The 18797-nt window shown below is 32.7% G+C and overlaps 8 protein-coding genes across 8 annotated transcripts; 5 read left to right on the forward strand and 3 right to left on the reverse strand.

The window, feature by feature from the left end:
- Positions 1-325: 325 nt before the first annotated feature.
- On the reverse strand, positions 326-999 carry DFA_04038 (uncharacterized protein; the record flags this gene model as incomplete). Its single annotated transcript, XM_004366391.1, has 3 exons — positions 326-385; positions 816-864; positions 935-999. The coding sequence occupies 3 exons, from the start codon at positions 997-999 to the stop codon at positions 326-328; spliced, it is 174 nt and encodes a 57-aa protein (XP_004366448.1).
- A 1306-nt stretch (positions 1000-2305) lies between these two features.
- gnrB (gelsolin-related protein) lies at positions 2306-7615 on the forward strand (the record flags this gene model as incomplete). Its single annotated transcript, XM_004366392.1, has 8 exons — positions 2306-2554; positions 2627-3407; positions 3481-4559; positions 4647-5172; positions 5239-6227; positions 6307-6729; positions 6801-7275; positions 7530-7615. The coding sequence occupies 8 exons, from the start codon at positions 2306-2308 to the stop codon at positions 7613-7615; spliced, it is 4608 nt and encodes a 1535-aa protein (XP_004366449.1).
- Positions 7616-7898: 283 nt separating this feature from the next.
- On the reverse strand, positions 7899-8528 carry DFA_04040 (uncharacterized protein; the record flags this gene model as incomplete). The annotated part of the gene is made up of 3 exons (XM_004366393.1): positions 7899-8210; positions 8255-8295; positions 8414-8528. The coding sequence occupies 3 exons, from the start codon at positions 8526-8528 to the stop codon at positions 7899-7901; spliced, it is 468 nt and encodes a 155-aa protein (XP_004366450.1).
- Positions 8529-8590: 62 nt separating this feature from the next.
- DFA_04041 (beta-lactamase family protein) lies at positions 8591-11302 on the forward strand (the record flags this gene model as incomplete). Its single annotated transcript, XM_004366394.1, has 4 exons — positions 8591-8632; positions 9576-9596; positions 9634-9899; positions 9988-11302. 4 exons carry the CDS (start codon positions 8591-8593, stop codon positions 11300-11302), a joined length of 1644 nt encoding a protein of 547 aa, XP_004366451.1.
- Positions 11303-11862: 560 nt separating this feature from the next.
- Positions 11863-14020, forward strand: DFA_04042 (uncharacterized protein; the record flags this gene model as incomplete). The annotated part of the gene is made up of 4 exons (XM_004366395.1): positions 11863-11987; positions 13421-13713; positions 13764-13804; positions 13913-14020. 4 exons carry the CDS (start codon positions 11863-11865, stop codon positions 14018-14020), a joined length of 567 nt encoding a protein of 188 aa, XP_004366452.1.
- Positions 14021-14343: 323 nt separating this feature from the next.
- DFA_04043 (uncharacterized protein) lies at positions 14344-14571 on the reverse strand (the record flags this gene model as incomplete). Its single annotated transcript, XM_004366396.1, has 2 exons — positions 14344-14420; positions 14538-14571. The coding sequence occupies 2 exons, from the start codon at positions 14569-14571 to the stop codon at positions 14344-14346; spliced, it is 111 nt and encodes a 36-aa protein (XP_004366453.1).
- Positions 14572-14975: 404 nt separating this feature from the next.
- Positions 14976-16163, forward strand: DFA_04044 (Non-receptor tyrosine kinase; the record flags this gene model as incomplete). Its single annotated transcript, XM_004366397.1, has 3 exons — positions 14976-15161; positions 15250-15505; positions 15589-16163. The coding sequence occupies 3 exons, from the start codon at positions 14976-14978 to the stop codon at positions 16161-16163; spliced, it is 1017 nt and encodes a 338-aa protein (XP_004366454.1).
- A 319-nt stretch (positions 16164-16482) lies between these two features.
- DFA_04045 (uncharacterized protein) lies at positions 16483-18599 on the forward strand (the record flags this gene model as incomplete). Its single annotated transcript, XM_004366398.1, has 3 exons — positions 16483-17822; positions 17865-18312; positions 18519-18599. 3 exons carry the CDS (start codon positions 16483-16485, stop codon positions 18597-18599), a joined length of 1869 nt encoding a protein of 622 aa, XP_004366455.1.
- Between the last annotated feature and the right edge of the window lie 198 nt (positions 18600-18797).

An 18797-nucleotide genomic window follows, 5' to 3' on the forward strand; every position in this document is an offset into this window, starting at 1 on the left:
AACTGCTAATATATATTTAAAATTTAATTTATCAAACCATGCAAATGAACATGGAATTGTGATGACGATGAATTTCATTTGATTTTCGACAAAGTGTCTGTCCAAAAAAAAGAACAAGGAGAAGGAAGAAGAGGGGCTCAATCGAACCATTGCTCTACTCTACTTTCGAACCAACCAACATATTTAATTTAAATTAAATATAAATCTTCTATTATTAATGATGTATCATTCATCTTCCTATCATATCATTCAAAATTGTGGTGGTGTAATAATAATAATAATAATGATAATGATCAATTCATAATTTTAAAAGATTATATATATCTTATCTCTTGTCCTTGGCAATTGCAATGATTGAGTGAGCTAGTCCAATGATGATGGTTGGCTACTTTAATTGAAAGGAATGTTCATTCATCAACCATCGAACAATTTCATTGCCGAGGGGGCTGGTTGATGAGGAGAGGAGGGGGTCATTGGTACACCCGCCATTTTACTGATATTAGTTGTGGTATTTTCAGTGAATCGTTACCTCGTGATTATAATCAAATTATTTTAAAAAAATGAATTTTCTCTCTCTTGTTTGTGCAAACGGACCAACTCTCCTTTTTTAGTTTCTTTCAGTGCGTTGCTGTGAATGATTATTATCGTCGACATTTAAAAGAGACAGAGACAACAGAGATAGACAGAGATAGACAGACAGAGAAATAAGATTAACGATTAAAGGAGTTTGTTTGTATTATTATTGGTCGTTAGCGCAACTTGTCCAAAAGTAGTCTTGTAGGTATCCCAACCCAAACTCAACCCAACTCACATACACACTCAAACAAGTATAAATAGAACTCGTCGACTGGTCGTCGTTGTATACTATATATATATATATATATATATACACACACACACAGTATAATAACTACTGTCAACAACAAAGTGTCACACGATCCATCTAGATAGCCAGTACATTTTAAATAGGACAAAAACAACAGAGACAGAGAAAGACATTGTTATTCATATTGGAACCAAGATATACGCAACCATATCATCAATATGGTTTGATTGATACCCACCCACCCATCACACCACCACCATTCACTCCCACTCCCACTCCCACCCCTTTCCTCTTACTCCCACAATCGTATGATTTATTGAAAGGAGGGGGGGTTTGCGTTGGTTGAGAGAGAACAACAACAACAATAACAGCAACACAATCAATCAATCAATAATAATCAATAATCATTATATATAACCAACCATCAATACTACCTACCTACCTTCTCCTTTTCTTCCTCCAAAAGTTATATATTATACTTTTATAAAAAGAGACATAATTTTAAATTATCAATCAATCACATGATTTCTGATTGATTATTCAATATAAACGTAACCATTCAATCCAACCAATCAATCAATCAATCAATCAACCAACCAACCAACCAACCAACCAACTACAATAATATCTACTTTTGGTATCGTATAGATTTGAAATAGAGAGATAACATCAAACAATCATACAACAGGAGTACTATACTCTCTCCTTCTCCTCCTCCTTCTTCTCTTATATTTTCTAAACAACATCTTTAATCTATATTCTTTATTGATTTTGTTAGAACATGCTTTTCGAATGTGTATAGTATATAAGTCATCACCACTCACCACCACGATACAGAAATGGATGGACAGACAACAGACAACAACAACAACAACTGATTTCAGATGGATAGATAGGGACAGAGGTGAACGATCGATGTAATGCAATCGTTTATATTATATGCATTATATTAAAATATCTATCTACCACCACCACCACCACCCTTTGTATAAGATATACAACAACAACAAGAGAGGTGTGGGAGTAAGAGTGGTAGTATATAATAGTTGTATATAGTTATAGATAAAGGTTATAGGTCGGTGGTTAGGGTTAGTGTCGACCGTTACCTTTATGCGTTCCACAATAACAACAACAACCCTATTCTGTCCAATGATTGATTGTTATTGTTAACATGTTATGAATTGAATTGATGTTGCTCTCCATCGAGTGTGATACTAAATTATCACAATCAAACACTCACTCCACCTCCCAACTTTACAACACCATAAATACACATAACAAACAAATTTGTTTTATAGTAATAGAGAACAAGACAAACAAACGTCCCTCCTCTTATTTTTCAAACTAAATTCATCAACAACAACATTGTATTAATTAAACATTTATTCAATTAAATTAAATTATACCATCTTCTTATAGATTTAGAGTAGTAGTTAGCTGTAGTAATAGTACATATACATAATATAATATATTTATAAAATGGAGCCAAAAAGAAAATCGATGGCTCCTAAAAAGGGTGGAGGTAAATCATCTCATGCACGAAAACATAGCAGACAGAAGAGCAAGAACAAAAATAACAATAACAACAATAACAATAACAATAATAATAATAAGGCTGGCAAACCTCCCATGGCTCCAGTTGCCATTGGCGACGTTGCCAATGGTATATCGACCGACAATTTGAATAGTTTGGGTAAAACGATCAATTACATAAAGAAACAACAAATTGTAAGTATATTCATTGCAAATCAAGAGTGAATGTATATAGTTGTATTGACATTTGATTTAAATATCTATTAGGAGGAATCACAACAAAATAAAAAAGAGAAACAAAAGCAAAATGAAGAGAGAAAGAAATTGATGAATGAAACATTGAAAAAGAAACAAGAAGAGGAACGATTATTGAAATTACAAGACGAGGAAAAGAACAAGCAATTGGAGAAACAAAAGGAAGAGGCAAAAAAAGAGTTGGATGAAATCAATTATCAGTTGATGTTGCAGGGTGCACCCATCCCATCGACAAGTGGAACTATCAGAGGCAACCCATTGGCTGCAATAGCTGCTGCAGGAGGTATAAGTGTACGTGGATCTAAATCACCACCATTGGATTTGGGAGAGTATAAGCGAAAGACTCTAGGACGTGGTATCACCTCGTTCTTTGGATTGAACCAAACCAATAACCATAGCGCTTCTAATCTTGGTACACATGGCCCAAACTCCTCTTCTGGCGGTGGAAACCCATCAGAACTTAAAAAATACCCATCACACAATTCATTGGGATTAAAGAATGGATCAAACACTATGTTTCGTACCATCTCTGTACCTAGAGTGTCGAAAGGACAAGTGTCACTCCAAGAACTATTCCAACACAAACAAAATAGTAGTAATAATTTGGCAGCTGCTGGCACATTGACATCGTCGGCTGTCGAAAAACTAAGAGATCTCGCCAAACAACCTGCCAATCCTTCAAGACCACTCTCTTCATCTGGTTTCAAACCAATGTGGTTTGGTACATTTAATTTGGCTCAAAAATTTAAAGAAGATAATACTAAAAGACAAAGTGTTGAAAATAGATGGGATGGTAAGAAATTATAACAAAGTAATTGTGTGTTAAAAAGTATACCATTGACTAATTAGTTTCTTTTTATTTATAGAATATGTTAAAACATTATTACCATCTGATTTGGAAAATGTAAAACAAAAGAAACTTCAACGTCAATTAAAGGATGAAGTTAAACAACAAAAAATATTAAATGGTGATGAACTGTCATCTTCATCCGAGGAAGAGGAAGAAGAAGAAGAGGAAGAGGAAGAACAAAACCAACAAATCAATCAACAATTAATAGAGGATATTAGAAAAGATTTAAATGTTGAACATGATTATGAATATTCCGAGGATGAAGAAGATGAATTAATTGAAGAATTGGAACAATTGGAAAAACAAAATAATAATGTTTTAATTGATGATGATGATGATATATCAGAATCTGATGATGATGATTCTGAAGAAGAAGATGAACAAGTACAACCACTACCAACAATTCAACAACAACAACCAATTATTTTAACAACAATTGTAGACAAGGAAAAAGAAAAGGAGAAAAATGTAAAGAGATTATCAACTTCAACTTCAAGTACTACTTCCAATAGTACATTATTACCACCAACTGCAACCTTTATCATTGGTTCACAAGTAATGGAAATTGGTAAAGAAGATGAACCAGAGGAAGAATCAGATGAGGAAACTGATGACGATGATAATCAAGAAGATCAATTTGATGAAGATGGAGCTAAAAAACAGAAAAAGCAGAAAAAGCAGAAAAAGGATAAAACTCAAGAGGTTAAACCATTACAACCAACTGAAGGAGAACAAACTGCTTTGGATGGTGAACAACCACCTGCTGAAGAACCTATTCCCGAAGAACCATATGTTGAACCAAAGGAGGTTACAGATGGAAATATTATCATTGGTGCGTTGCTCAACAAGACTACTCGTCCCGCCAAAGAATACAAACCAAAAGAAGGTGAAATGTCATTGGCCTCACAACGTCCACCTGATATGGTCAATATCTTCAAGTATGGTGTCATTGATATCGACTTTGCCGAGATTTTTGGTGAAGAAGAAGATCTAAGAGGTCACATTATGTGGACTGTTGGTTCATTTGGTGTAGAAGAAAGAGATCCTGATGATTATGCTGTATTTTATACAAAGGATTGTTATATTGTTTTAAATGTATGAAAAACAAAAAGAAAAAGAAAACAAAAGAATGAAAGAGTTTTAAAATATTAATATATTTTATTTCTATTTTCTATTTTTTAGATATCAGATAATAAATTAGATTCAAAAATGTATAATGTACATGTTTGGATTGGTAAAGAAGCACCAATTGATAGAATTGGTACAGCTGCAATGATGGCACTTCAATTGGCCACTCATATGGGTGGTAAAGTAAACCACTATAGAGAAGAACAAGGCAATGAAAGCAAACTCTTCCTCGGATACTATTACAATGATGATTATAATGGAATCAAGCAAAAGAGTGGTGGTCCACAATCAGATTTTAACATTGTACCAAAGATTAGACCTGTTGGAACAACTACTCTCTTCAAGGTTGATATCCCATTGATTGGTGAAAAGAGTGGACGTGTCTCGGTGCGTCGTGTTGCATTGTCTAAAAAGTTTGTCAAATCCTCTCCCCTCGAAGTATGTTATGTCCTCGAAAACAATGATCGTGTCTATATCAAACTTGGTCCAAAATCAACCATCCAAACAAAGAGTTTAGCAAGATCACTTGCAAAAGAATTATCCAATTCATATGCTCATCAAGTTAAAATTATTGAAGTTGGTAAGTGTCAAAAGAAAAAAAAGAAAAAGATACAAAAGTTATTAATTGTTAATTTTCATTTGTTAGTTGGAGAATTAATGGAAAAAGAATTTTATAAATATATGAGTGAACAAAAGACAAAGGAAGATAGAGACAAGGATTACAAGACGACAGAAGAGGAAGAGACGATTGTTAATCTCTACCGAACCTATACCAAGGACACTGGTAAATTGGATCTAGAGTCGATTGTTGAAGAGTACCCAATCGAATATTACGAGTTGAATAACAAGGAAGTGTTTATTCTCGATTGTACAACCGATGTGTTTGTCTGGGCACCACGCGCGGTCAACAAGAAAAAGGTGATGGCTGGTCGCGAGTGTGGAAAGATGTTCTTTAACGAGTACGAGCGTCCTCAATGGGCTCGACTTGTATTCATTACCGAAGGTGAAGAACCACCCCTCTTTAAGCAACAATTCAAGAATTGGCCATCACCAAAACCAATCAACTTTAGTAGTATTGCCGAACCAATCTCCAAACCCAGCTTATTTTCATCGCCACCAAGTTACAACTTTGAAAATATTATCAATAATCTTCAGGATCAAGTCATTGAGCCAGTACTTAAAAACAATCCAAATGATACGATCGATGTGTATACCATTACATTGCCAGAGTTACAATTCTTCAAGGTGGATGGATTCTACAAGGGTCATTTCTACGAAGATGATTGTTACATGATTATCGTTTCGACACGTAACAAGAGTACGTACAAAACGATCACATCAAACGAACCACAAACAACGATATATTGGTGGGAGGGTGTGCATGCCGATCCAAAGGGTTTCCCATCCTTTGTGCACGGACTCTTCCCCATCATCTCTCAAAAGTTTGTAGAGATGGGTCAGTTGAAACCACGTTGTTGTCTAGTCAAACAAAGAAAGGAACCAGATCATTTCCTTGGACTCTTTGGAAACAAATTGGTCATTCACAAAGGTTCAAGATTTGATATTGATATCTCTGATAAAATTTATCAATTTATCTCTTTTGGTCAATATACTTATATTCAACAAATTGATCAAGTATGAATAGAAAAAAACAAAAACAAAAAGACAAAACATAATCAATCAATTTACTAATTTAATTTAATTTTTACTTTAGAATACAACATTATTAAATTCATTTTATTGTTACTTTTTGGTATCATTGGCACGTGAAAAGATAACAATTTGGAGAGGTAAATTTAATAGAGTAACGACAGATGAAGAATTGGAATTGTTTGCCAGTTATTTGGATAAAGAGTACTATGTAAAATACGTGAATCAGTCAAGAGAAGGTGAATTGTTTTGGAAATCATTGCCTGGTATGATCAGAGAACCGGTAGATTATAGTCATAGAGGTCACATACTCTACAGATTCTATTTTAAAAACACAGAGTTTAGTGTCGAGAGAATCAAGAGAATGTATACATCTGATCTTGCATCAGATTATTGTTGTCTTCTTGAAACTAGAACTAAACTCTATTTTTGGATTGGTTCACAAGCTTCTGCAACTTTGTTATATATTTCAAATATTTTTATAAATGTAAATAGAAAATAGAAATAATAATAATAATAATAATAATAATAATTATAACTAATAATTTATAATTTTAGGACTATTGTAAATATTTATCAAGAACAGTTGATTGTGTAAAGAGAGTTTATCAATATCAAGAGTCATTGAATTTCAAACATCAATTCCCGGCATGGGATAATAAGGATGTTATTGTAGACCCATTGGAATTGAGACAACAACGATTGACCGTGCAAAGAACACTCGAATACAGAAAGCAGTGCGAAGAGGAACAACAATTATTACGCGAATACCTCGAGTATGCCAGCAGTCTCGACGATGACGATTATCTCGAGGATTTCGAGTCGTGGGTCATGGAGAAAAAGAGTTTCCTCGATCAAGATGGAGGACATCATATCATTCGTCATAATAGTAATACCAATAATCATCTCAACAACAACAATAATAACCATCACCACCATCATACTAATAATAATCTAAACACACCATCAACCACTCCTACCATTGTAAATGATCCAACCACTCCACCATCAGAATCTAAAAAGAAAAAGAAGAGTAAATTCCTCAATATCTTTACAAAGACAAAATAATAGAAACATAAATAATAGATCAACAAACAATAATAGTAATAGAACAACAAAATCGGAAATTAATTTTTTATTAATAATATATTTCAAACAGACCAAGAAAGACGAACCATTCATTTCTTTCTAAATAAATAAATGATCATTACAAACAAAGTATCAATGTCCTTTCTGATACACTTTATTAAAGGTTGTCCTTTTAAATACAAAAAAAGTTGTGATAAGAAGGTCTCTTGTGGATTGATGGTAGTGAGGCTTATTCTTCAGATGGTGGATTTGAACATTGCTCTATTAGATATGAAAAAAATTAATTGGATTATTATCAGTTGGATCACAAATCTGAATAAAATTTAAGTTTTGATTACATACTCAAGGGATCAAATTGCAATTCCCAAAGATTGTTTCTTGGAGGATTCATCTTTGCTAGTGTTGTGTTTACCAACCAACAAAAAGGAAGGGTTGACCAAAAAGGCAGACAGAGGTTGGAGTTTGTTTATCTTGTTGTCTGAGAAGTCCCCACAGTTGGCCAGTTTGAGATAGGATAACTCCAGATCCAGAGTATCCAGGTTGAGCCCCCACATTGATTTCAATAATTTAATTTCCACAATACGATAGACAGCCGGCATGTATCGATGGTCCAGGTGGGGAACAAACAGGAGGATCCTTTTTTTGATACATTTCAGATGGAATTCTTGATTTGGGAAATTCGACCATGAATATTGGTTTCAAATAGTAACCATCTAGTTGTGGCAAAGGAATGATCTCAACATCAGAAATTGTTTGATCCGACATATCTAGAAGAATCACATCGATTTGATAAGTGACCAATAATAATTGCACTGATCCATACTTTTCCAACACCAATTTCATATTGTAACGGACCCTTATCATCGAATCCAATGAATTCTAATTCCACATCCACAAGCGTAAGTCTTGGCACCTGTTCGTACACGAACAAAAACAGTACGATTAATCATATATTTAATGGCCTCTTGATTAATTATAATTATCATCAAGCTGAAGGGGGTTATGATCTATTGACAGGATGTAAAATGAATCAATAAATTATTAGTAAACTTCTTATTTTCGTAGAAAATGTCCCCACATACCAAGTTCTTGGAGGATCTTTAGTTTTCCTTGATGATAATTATCTTCGTTAATAGAATTGGATTTTAACAAGTCTTGTAATTCTTGGAGACGGGTCTCTCTTGTTTGCTCTAACATTCTCTAATTATTTACAGAACTAAAAAAAAGTAAGAATAAAAAAAAGTTTCTCCCTCAATAAAATGACATATGATTTGGCTTTTCAAATAATATTTATTAAAATTGTATTTTTACATAATAGTACCAACAAGAAGAAAGACTAATCATATTCTTTCTAGAAATAAATAAATGATACCAGTACATACAAAATAAAATAAGGAAAAAAACAAGAGGGTTCCTGTTCAGATACACCAGGCTTTCTTTTGGTATACCTACCTTGGCTTGCAAACCCCCAATTACCTTTTCAAATCAAGTGTTTGGAACAAACAAAAAGTATAGATAGATAAACAATATGAATCAATTGATTAGGGCTACTTGATCTTTGAATTTAAAAATCTTTATGATTTGTCCAATTATTTAATTTTGTTGTTAATTCATGCATTCCTCCAATCAAAAAGGGTTTTTATCTTTTTTAATTTTTTGACAAGTTCAAAATTTCAACTCACTATCATACTTGCTCCCTAAATATTTTGACAATCAAATAACAACCACTACCACCCACCAATAGACATAATAGGTGTTGGAAAGTGTGATGTTGGAGATAACCACCCCCCCACAGACACACTCATCCTAGACCATCCATCATTCATCCAGTTATTACTGCTGGTTAGGTTAATATTCAATTAAAAACAATTGTCTAGACAACACCCAACGAGACGTGATCGAAACCTTCATATCCATCCACTCAGTCTTTTCATTTAGATTTACTTTGTTTACCTATCTATCTATCTATCTATCTCTTGTTAAATTAAAAGGTAAAAAGATATTTATTCATCTCTCCACTGGGACACAAGGTGATGATCATCATCCATGATTATCTCTAATCAATTAAATAATCATTAATCTAAATCCCCATCCCCAAATTAAAATTAAATTATACATTATGTTTATAAAAATATTAATATCATTCTATTGTCCTCTTTTATTTATTGTTTTAGATAAATATATTTATAAAGCAAAAAAAAATGAAGTATTCAGATAAAGTACTATTTGTATTTTATCTTTTAGTTTCCGTTATCTTTATTCATGGTAAATTTATCCCAAAAGATATTATCTTTGTTTTTAGAAATTAATATTCATTCTTTTGATTATAAAATATGTTTCAATAGGATGTCCTGATTACCCACAACCCGTCCCATTGGACCAAAATGATCCTACATTGCAAAAAGCATATGCAGAGGTAGATGCAATGATCCAAGCCAATATGAAGACCTATGGAGTACAAAGTTTTGTAGCAACTATTGTATATGGCGATGATTTAGTTTGGTCAAAGGCTTATGGTAAAGTTGATCCATTAAATCCACAATCCCCTGATCTTACAATTGATAATACGTATGTCATCATATGTTTAAAATATAACGTTATATTTTAAAAATTATTTTTATTTTGTTATTTACCTTTTTTTAACTTTTCAATTTAGTGTAAGAATTGCAAGTATTACAAAAACATTTACAGATTTGATGATGTTCCAATTAAGAGATAAAGGAGTGATTGCTTTGGATGATCCAATTTCCAAATACTATCCAAATTTCAGTATTAGAGATTCGTACCATACCAAGAGGGATATTACATTCCGTGAATTGGCATCACATCAATCGGGTCTACCAAGAGAGGTTCCATGCAACTTTGACTTGCTTCCAACCGACAATTGTACCGAGTCGATAATTCTCGAGAGACTACAAGAACACTTCTTGATTCTTCCACAGTACACTACCACCCATTACTCTAACCTTGGTATGGCCTTGTTGGGTAGAGCTTGTGGAAAGGCCGCCCACATGGAATACGAACAATACGTAGAGGAAAAGATCTTGGCTCCACTTGGAATGCACAATAGTTCATTCGACTATAACAAGATCAAGGATCGTATGGCCATTGGTTTGGAGTTATGGCCAAATGGTACCTATCTCCATGCACCCATCATTGGTTTGGGATGGGGTACTCCTATGGGAGGTCTCTTTGCCACTGCCAGAGACATGGCCCGTTACGCATCGTTCTGGTTGTCCAATGAAAGTCCAGTCCTCGACAGCTCAACCGTCAAGGAAGCTCTATCCGCCATCTACCTAGTCAACGACGGTCAAAGTGCCTACGGAACTCCATGGGAAACATTCTACAACCAAAACAACAATATCTGGGTACGTGAAAAGGCCGGTGCTTTGGATGGATACCGTTCTCAATTGGCTGTTATTCGTGAACTCAAACTTGGTGTCTTTTTCTCATCCATGATGTATCTCGGTCTCCAAGACCTCTGGATGTCTCAAGCTTTAGACATTTTAATCCCAGTCTATGAAGCTATGCTCTATGAAAAGAATAGTACCCCACAATTATTCGAGACCATCCCCACCTCGTTCAAGAAGGCTCCCACTCCAATCCCTCAATCTGCCTTGCACGGAGTCTACGAGTATGAAGGTAGCTTGTTTGTCGTCCAAGATGACACCAACGGTAATTTGATTGCCAACTTTGGTGGAGCACCCAATTTCAACATGACCCTTTTTGCTCAGGACCACCCACACATCTATCGTATCAAGATTGCCGATCCAAGTATCCAATCTTGTATCTTTGTCGATGATGGTAGCAACTATGAATTGGTCTACGTCAAGTATACCGATGGTGCATCTCATCCAGAATCCATGGAAGTAATGGGTCAAACCATGCCATGGGTATCTGAAAATCCAAGTGATGCCCAACTCTTTGAAAAAGTAAAACCAATTAGACCAACTAATTATATGAGACTCTAAAGTAAAGTGATAGAGAGAGATAGGGAGACATTAATGGATTAATAATTGTATACATCTAAAAAAAAAAAAAAAAAAAATAATCTTTTTAAAAATAAAATCCCAAATCAACAAAAAAGAAATTTAAAGTTAATGTTAGATCTACATTTGTATTAATATTGATTTTAAATTCATTTGCAGGTAGTGAAGTAATATTAGTATTAATAATATTATTATTTAGATCTGATCAATAAAAAGAAAGTATGGGTGATGAGAAAGGGAGGGGTAGAAAAGACAAGACATGTTTTTTTATGGCTTTCCGTGTTCGATCATCAATTTATTTCCTTTTATGTAATTTGGTTTTAACCTCACACCAACAACAATGATAATCGAATATGCCCCCTTATTAATAAGTGGGTGTGAACCCTATAACTATCAACCATTCTATAATACTATAGTCTGAGTACTTTTAACGTACGAAAGAACCATCCATCATATGATGATTGAAAATAACACGGAAAATAAAGAATATTAATATTGTTATGTGCTATCATCATCATCATAATCTTGATCTGATAATAATTATGGGGGGAGCATTGTTGATGTCCAAAATACATTGCTTAAATATTAATAAATCCATCATCAGTATCAATCCTTCCAAACAAGATATATCTAGGTATAATAATAATAACAATACTATAACAACAGGGTATGTTATAAAATATAAATAATAATAATATTTTTATTTTTCTCATTAATCTTTCAGGCTCCCAAGTTACACATGTTATGTTTTTTTTTTTGGGTAGGTAGGACCTACTGTAGCTAGAGAGCTACCACTACATCATGTATATACATTTAATGTAGTGAGTATTATTATTATTATCACTAAATCCAATATTGAGAGGAGTAGTAATAGAAAAACAATAATTATTGTAATTTAAAATAATTAAAAAGACATTGTAACAGTGGTCCATTGTTTAATCTACTACTGCTATCTGCTCTATCTATCTATCTCTCTCTATATTCCCACTCTGATATCGGTTTCAAATTTACCAATCTAGATTAGATCATAGTGAGTGTGTTATATCATTCATTTCCTCAGTTTTGCCATGTATGGTAACAAAGCACTTATTATTTCCATTCCATTGAAAACAAACCGTATCATTCTGTTGCCATTTTTGATGGTATTGACAAGACACATAAAGAGAGAAAGGAGAGGTCTAAAATTCTTTAATTGTCAACTCTTCATCGCGATGTTGATACATCCATTCCTTTCGAATCTAAGTGTTACAATAATAATATAGTATATGATATATTGTCCCTAACAACTTGGATGGGTTGGAGATCTTCCCCATTCCACCCACCCCCCCAAACTAACTAAACACACAATATGAGGAGGTGGGGATCAATGCATTGGAAAATAACCATATATGGTAATTTTCAAAATGGAATTATTATTGTTGGTGTACTAGTGACTGTGACTGGGGTGAATTTATGGATCCATAAACAATCAAGATCACATGTACATTGTGTTATTATGTGTATGAATGAACCCATCCCCTCTCCTCTCTTACCATACTTGGTTATATAGACCTTTGGATTCTTCCTCTTGTTCCAGAAGAAATCCCAAATGGAGTAGAAATGGAGGGGGGTCAACACCTAATATTGTGACTCCATTATGATAAGAAAAGATAGATTAAAGATGATTGTGATAGGGTTATATAGGTAGAGGTAGGTAGGGTGTTGTAATATTACCTTATGTATCAAAGCATGTTACATGAGGTAGTCGTAAATTTATTAAAATAATAACACTGTGAAAAAAATCCACATATACAATCCACCCCCCAACCCAACCAACACTACTCACTCTCTTTGTTGTAACAGAAAGAAATAATAATGAATTGTGGATGTGGTAAAAATAATAATAACAAGCAGACACCTGGTGTGTGCTTGTTGTATTACTATTGAATTATCCTGCTACTACATGTAGAAAAAAGATAGTGTGTGCGAGAGTGAGTGAGTAAGTGAGTTGGATACGGGTCACATTGCATACACGTACCCGTAGATGCATCCGCTCCGCATTGTGGAAAGATGATCACCACCCATCACCACCACTACTACTACCACCTCTCCTGCTTCTAGTGCTGTCAATCAACAACCACTACTACTAGCAACCACCTCCACTACGACGACTACTACTACTACTATTCCTGCTACTACCAACAATAGCAATTATGACTTTGTTGATTATATGGTTGGTAAATCTATCAATACATCCATCCATCTCATCCATCCCATCCATCCATCAATCCGTATGTCCATGCATCCATCCGACCATTTCATTCATTCATTCATACATCATTCCTTCCCATGTTCATTTGATTTAATCAACAACAACCTAGCATCATTCATCAAACAACAAGATTTACTTTTCAGTATCAATTTAGATAATTCATTATTCAATCGCAATTTTTGCTCAATATAGTAGGTATTAAAGTTAGTCTTGCAAGATCGATCGTAGATAGAGTTTTTTTATCATATTTAGATTATAATATTACAATATTTTTCCCCTGCTTTTGTTTTTTTTTTAAATTTAATTTTATATATTTATATTCCCCTATCACTTATGAATAGACACAACAACAACAACTTTCAACATCCGATAATTTAATTGATCATATTTCATTCATCAATCAACTATATCCATTTGCGTCGTCTGCTATTCAAATATTGTCAATTTAATCCCCCATAGTATCTATCAAAAAAATTATAAAGTGTAGAAAAATAATAATAATTTAATTTGTTGTTGGTGTTGTTCCAGAGTCTATTATATTTCCACATTTAATTTATTTCCTTTTTTATTCCATACCCATTATCATCAAAATCATACATACTCTTTCCATCCATCCTTTTTTGCATTATTCCACAACATAAATCTTAGGATCGATAGTATCCATAAATCAATCTATATTTTTCTATTACCACGTGGATCATATAATATCTATTTGTTTGTTTGTTTTGTGGTGTCAAAAGTAAAAATAGATTTTAGTATCCCATTCTTTTTTTTATATATTATTAATATTGTTGTTGTTGTTGTAGTCAACAGTACTATTACTACTACTACTTTTTTGGCATCCACATTCTATTTAAAAAAAAAAAAAATACCTTATCAAAAACTAACAAACAATTTTGATTTTCCTCTTCTTTAACTTTAAAGTTTTCTAATTATATATTTCATAGGATCATTTTTTAAAAATACCTTTAATATTTATATTCAATTTACCAATTTCCATTTTTTACAAAACAACAAAAAAAATATCAATCTCTCTATCTCTCTCTCTTTTAAAACTATAATTATTAATCTTACCATTAACAAACAAATAGTAAAACCAAACTCAAACTATACTACTACTATTGAATTCAAAAAAAGTTAAAAGATTAATTCCAATCTCATTATCTTTATCTAACAACCTTTTTATTTTAACAAACAAACTAGTTGTCAGCAGTGTTATATACCCGTTTTTTAAATCTTTTAAAAACAATAATAGTTTATTTATAATTTCTATATTTATTCATTCATTCATTCATTTAATATTATATTATTTCTTATTTATATAATTTATTTATATACTTTATTTTCAATTCAACCATTTTATTCAAATTACTTCTCAAAAAAAAACCAAAAAAAACAAACAAAATGTTTGGAGTCAATAATCCCTATTCCATAATTCAGTCTAGATATCCAATCAAGTTACCCTCTATTATCGATGTAATAAAGGAAAGCTTGGCAACCGTCAAAAGTGTAGAATTAATTGAAGATCAAACCCCTCTCTTTTGGAGTCTTTCTCATGTTTTGACAGAATTACCTTTAATTGGTGATAAGGTAACTACTTCAAAACATTCTACCAAACAAACAAACAAACAAAACTTTGATAATTCTAAAAACTAATCATTTCTAATTATACTTTTAGATTATTCAAATGCATGGATACTCACATCCAGCACATGCAACATTATTTGTATCACCAACTGGAGAAATCCCAAGAATATCCATTCCAGACTACCTTGTTAGATTGGTCAAGTTCTCACCATGCTCTAAGGAATGTTTCATTATGATCATAGTCTATATTGATAGATTAATCCAAAAGGCTGGTTTCATAGTCAACAGTTTTAATATTCATCGTTTATTAATTACTTGTATTATGGTTGCTTCAAAATATATTGATGGTATGACAAACAAGAATGAAATGAAATCAAATAATTATTCTCTAAATAATTATCTAATTTATTCTCTTTCTCTCTTTTTTTAGATATATTTTATAATAATGAATATTATAGTCATATTGGTGGAGTAAATAGAGATGAATTAAACAAGTTGGAGATTGCATTTTTGACATTGTTGGAATTTGATACTTCATGTCCACTACCAAACTATTTAGATTATTTCTCTCATCTCGACTGCTTTGTCTCACATATTCGCCAAATCAGACAAAAATCACAACCACAACTACAACAACCATCACTCACCACTCTTACCGCCTCATCAACTCCTATGCGCTCGAATACCAATATCATCTGTAATTCTACATCTGCCACTACATCTGTGATCTCTCACAGTTCTATCGTTCCAGTAACCGAATCATCAACTAAAATCCAAATGATTGCAAATGCATCAGTATCAAGTAATAATAATAATATTCCAATTGCAAATCATCAAAATAACTCAAATAATAATAATAATGTAACAATGAATAATCAATCAAATACCAATACTTCAAATATATCATCAACATCCTTTTCCTCATCATCATCAGGTAGTAGAAGGAAATCACTAGTTAGAGATCCATCCTATCTTCCAGTTGCTCCAACCATTATATCCAATTAAGAGACAACCAACTCAATCCAACCTCAACCCAACCCAAACAAATAGCTACCTCATCCCTTTAATTAATTTGTTTGGTTCTTTAAATGAGAATCCAAACAAACCCTAACCAACACATAGTCTTTCACGAATCGCCAGTATTTTTTTTATTGGTTCCCTCCTCCTCCCCTCCCTCCCCTCTCTTAATTAATTTAAACAAATAAAACAAACAACAAATAAATCATTTAAAGATGATGGTATTTTTCCGCAAATAACTTTTAAAAAAATACAAGACCCTCTCCTCTATTCATTTCATTAAAAAGTTTCATAATGAATAGTAATAATGAATAATAATAGTAATAGTAGTAATGATGATGATAGATGTTACATTGAATATAGAAAGATACCAACTATACTATTACTTCAAATTATTGGATACTTGGACAACATTGATTTAATATGTTTGCTGTTGACTTGTAGATCATACTATTATGATTTGAAAGATCAGTATTCATCTTCTATTACCTTTAAAGGTTTAGATAGAATACAACAATTGCAACAAAGATACTCTGGTATTAAAAGTTTGTTTATTCATTCAAAAGGACCTTATCAACTCAATGGGTTTACTAGTCTCTACCGAAATGCTATTAGTGATCAGTTGATGGTTGGAAGAGATTTTGGAACTGTTGAGAGTATTAATCGAGTTGGATCGGTTCGTCAAATCATACCAACAGATACTACTTCAACGATTACAACAATGATGATTGGTACAATGGTAGGCATTACCGCTTTCGATCAAGTGATTAGTTTGCCACCAACCATCACACGTCTGTACATTCGTAATGTCATTCAACCTCTTGTCACTGCCTATTTGGGTCTACCCAATTTAAAAGAACTCTATCTTGCTGGGTACCATCCACCAGATATCATAACTATACCCGATAGTGTAAAGTATCTTAGGATTAGATACCAAGATACTTTTAAAGAGTTGGTTGTTCATCAAGGTAACCTTGAAACACTGGTTTTAATATGTACCGATGGTCATCTAGACAAGATTCAAGGGTTATCAAGTAGTTGTATTAAAACAATGAATCTATCTTGTAAGACGTATGGTCTCACCTCGACAACAACACCGAGTGTACTACCATGTACATTGACATCACTCAATATTAAGGTTGGTGAACCTTTACCAGACACCTTTGTATTCCCACCAATGTTAGTGTCACTAACATACGCACCTGCTTGGAATGCCACCACCTATCCACTCAATATTCAAAATTTGGTAAATTTAGAGAGACTGGTTCTGACCGTCCCCGACAGGTTCAATAGAACTGGATTTGAAATTACCTTTCCACCAATCAATCACAGCCAACTCAATTATATCGATGTCAGAAACACAACAACTAAATTACCATTAAAATATTTAAATACATCTTGTCTCGAATCATTACTTGTTCAACATATTTCTCAAATACAGTATGACAATGATAATGATGAGACAACAACAACAACAAAATTAAATATTTTACCAAATCTAAAGAGATTCAAAGGTCAAGCAGATTACTATCATCAAATAGCAACACTTTCAAATAATCTACAAATACTGTCAATACACTATAAATGTCACATGGAATTCCCAAAAGGTTCATTTCCACAACTCAAAAGATTGTGTCTTAATGGGATGTATGTAGCTACAAATGGGTTGTTGATATCTCTTCCAGATAGTTTAACATCTTTTAAATTTAAAACACCTCGTTGCCAACATGACCTTCATAAAGAGTTCCCTCCCAACTTGACATCCATCGATTATATCAAACTATCAGCATACTCGGATAACGATATTCTTTATATTCCATCATCTCTTGAATCATTGGCAATTAAAGCTTATCAAAAAAATGGTATAAATGATTTATATACACTTCCTCAAATTCAAATTATAAATAATCAAAATAATAATCAGAATAATAATAGTTTGGATAATAATAATCAATATTATCTACCACCAAGTTTAAAAAGATTAATTGTCAACCTAGGAACATCAGATGTTACATCATTCAAATTGAGTGAAATCATCAATCGATCAAATGTAGAATCTTTAAAATTATTTGGAAATGCTCATTCAGATCAGAAATACGAATTAGAACTTTCTATTAAAAGATTGGGTGACGATAAAGTATTGATCATTGATAACAATTCAACTTTTGGTGGAATCATTCAATTAAAATTTACTCTGGATACGAACAACAACAACAACAACAACAACAACAACAACAACAACAACAACAACAACAACAACAACAACAAAATATATAATGAATTATATTTGTTGATTAAAGATAATAATCTTGAAATTATCTTTGCATAACACAATTGGACCAGTATTTAGAGAGAAACGGTCCAAACAATGTAACAATCTTTCAAGGTCTCTACGATGGTGGTTCATCACATTCAAGAAAATAATAATAATAATAATAACTAATAAATCGAGATCAAAGTAATAATAATCTATATATGTAAACGGAATTATTCAACTTCAAGGTCACCAACTACTATGATACTATGATCGAAAATGATTCAATAATCATAAACATATCAATCGAGAGGTCTTGGTTTGAGTCAATCTTTAGTTTGTGACATTCAATTAATTTTATTGTATAC

The sequence above is a fragment of the Cavenderia fasciculata genome (assembly GCF_000203815.1).
Source record: "Cavenderia fasciculata unplaced genomic scaffold Scf_Dfasci-G-b-285a01.f1-5, whole genome shotgun sequence".
Classification (NCBI taxonomy): domain Eukaryota; phylum Evosea; class Eumycetozoa; order Acytosteliales; family Cavenderiaceae; genus Cavenderia; species Cavenderia fasciculata.